This window comes from Silene latifolia, chromosome 4 (genome assembly GCF_048544455.1).
Source record: "Silene latifolia isolate original U9 population chromosome 4, ASM4854445v1, whole genome shotgun sequence".
Lineage (NCBI taxonomy): Eukaryota > Viridiplantae > Streptophyta > Magnoliopsida > Caryophyllales > Caryophyllaceae > Silene > Silene latifolia.
In genome coordinates, this window is record NC_133529.1 from 60671540 (window position 1) to 60674167 (window position 2628).

The 2628-nt window shown below is 40.2% G+C and overlaps 1 protein-coding gene across 1 annotated transcript; it reads left to right on the top strand.

Annotated features, from left to right (window-relative positions):
* The first annotated feature begins 770 nt into the window (after positions 1–770).
* On the top strand, positions 771–1973 carry LOC141651568 (uncharacterized). Its single transcript, XM_074459273.1, has one exon. It carries the CDS (start codon positions 771–773, stop codon positions 1971–1973), a length of 1203 nt encoding a protein of 400 aa, XP_074315374.1.
* Positions 1974–2628: the final 655 nt, after the last annotated feature.

Sequence of the window (2628 nt, forward strand, 5' to 3'; positions counted from 1 at the left end):
ATTTTTCAAAGATAGTTGGTCCATTGTTGGTGAGGATGTATGTTCAGCTGTGCTTGATTTTTTTACCACTGGTAAACTTCTGCAACAGGTGAATCATACTTTTATCACCCTCTTCCCAAAATGTGAACTACCTCAGAATGTTACTCAATATAGGCCTATAGCTTGCTGTAATGTTTTATATAAGGCCATCTCAAAGATTTTATGTTCTAGGCTCTCTGCTGTTCTTCCTAACCTTATCAGCCCTAATCAAGGAGGGTTTGTTAAAGGCAGGACAATCATTAAGAACATTCTCATCTGCCAAGACCTAGTAAGACTGTATAATAGGAAATCTGTGTCTCCTAGGTGTCTTATGAAAATTGATTTGAAAAAAACGTATAACTCTGTTAATTGGGATTTCCTTGATCAAATGCTCCATACCTTAAACTTCCCTGCTTCTTTCATTGGCCTAGTAATGAGTTGTGTTAAGACAGCCTCCTACTCTTTAGTGCTTAATGGTGTGAACTTTGGGTATTTTCATGGTGCTAAAGGGTTAAGGCAGGGAGATCCCATTTTCCCTCTTCTTTTTCACAGTTACTATGGAGTATCTAAGCAGGATTATTGACCATGTTACTACCACAATGAAGTTCAAGTTTCACTCCTTGTGTGGGCAGCTTAGACTATCACACCTTTTATTTGCTTATGATTTATTGCTTTTCTCAAAGGGTGATACTACGTCTATTATGATTTAATTGAGAGCCTTTGCCACTTTCTCAGTAGCCACAGGACTGCAAATGAATGCTATGAAGTCCAATATATACTTTAATGGAGTCTCTAGTTCTGTAAAGGCTGACATTCTTCTGGTTTCAGGCTTTCTTGAAGGGCATACTCCATTTAAATATTTGGGTGTTCCCATTGTCTCTGGCAGGCTCTCTATGAAGAATTGTGTTGTGCTCATTGATAACGTTACTGCTAGAATTAAAATTTTTGGTGCCAGGAAATTATCCTACAGTGGCAGGCTCATCCTTGTTAATTATGTGCTGACCACTTTGCATAGCCACTGGGCCACTATTTTTGTGATTCTCAGAGGTGTCCTACGAAGGATTGATTCAATTTGTAGAAACTACCTGTGGGATGGCTCTACTGAATACCTAAGATCACCTCTAGTCATCTGGGAAAAGGTTTGTACCCCAAAGTGTGAAGGAGGACTTGGAATCAGGAATAGCTTCTATTGGAATGCAGCTGCCATTGGCAAGCTGGCTTGGTGGGTATATTCTAAACCAGACAGTCTTAGGGTGAAGTGGGTGAGCCATATTTACCTCAAAGGGCATGACTGGTCCACCTACTCACCTAAACCAGATGTCTCCTGGAGTTGGAAGACAATCTGCAAGATCAAAGACACTTTTCTTATGGGTTATTCTGCTGGTCATTGGACTTATAATCTTGCTGGATATACAATTTCAAGTGGATATCATTGGATCAGGCAACCACAACCACTAGTTACCTTGTATAATGCTATCTGGAACACCTGGTGTGTGCCTAAGCACACATTCATCAACTGGCTGATTGCAAAAGAGGTCCTTCAACTAAAATCAAAGCTTTTCCTTTTGGGCATAAGTCATGATGATAAATGTTTGATCTGTGATAGTGCTGCTGAAACCCATTCTCATCTTTTTCAGTACTGCACCTACACTATGAAGATACTGGGCATGATCAGTGCCTTCCTGAACATCAGATTACCTACTCAGAATACTTTGATGTGGGTTCAAGCTAAGCCTTGGGCAAGATTGAAGAAAAAGGTAACCAATGCCTGGATTCAGGCCTTGTACTATTATATGTGGCGACAAAGGAATCAAGTTAGAATTGAAGGAATGCTCACACATTCTGATAGAGTATTCCATGAAATTAGATGTATTATGAAAACTCGTTCTTTTTTCTGGAATCAGTATGCAAAAACGAGTAGAGAGAAAGCATGGCTCACCTCAATTAGCTCCTAATTGTAGTGATCCATGTCTCTAGATCGTACCTTTTGTTGGTTGTTTGTAATAGTTTGTATTTGGTTTTAATGGAAGCTAACCTTTCACCAAAAAAAAAGAATAAGTGTCTTCTCTTTTCTTCTTCTTTGCTATTTATAGTGGCCTTGCAACGGTTCTTTGAGGTTGTTTAAGGCTTTCCTGGTAAATAGGCCTCGTGCCCTATTTACCCGGGAGTAGTTAGTTGACATCAAAAGATGGCTGCCGTTATTTCTGCTGGGTTGACTGCATCAAAGTTGTTATGGGCTTTGTTGAATAAGTGTTCCGTGTAAATAGGAACCACTTTTGTGAACTTTAGATGTTGCCTGACGCGTTCTGGTTGTGCTTATCATGTGGCTTGTTGAGATATCCCTTCAGGCCTGGATTAATTGATGCCTGACCTGTCTTTCTCTCCTGGCTGGTGCCTACTCATCTGTTTGGATACCTTGTACCGAATGTATCCCATTTAGGCTTAGCTTGGACATTGCCTGATTCTTGTCTGATCAGGTAGGGTAAATTTGGGCCCAACAAATGCCCCTTATCTTCTTATTCCCAGTGGATCTGGCCAGGGATAAGGAGATAAAAATTTGGACTAGGCAAAGAGTATAGGAATATTTTACCGGAAAAGAGTTTGAGTTCC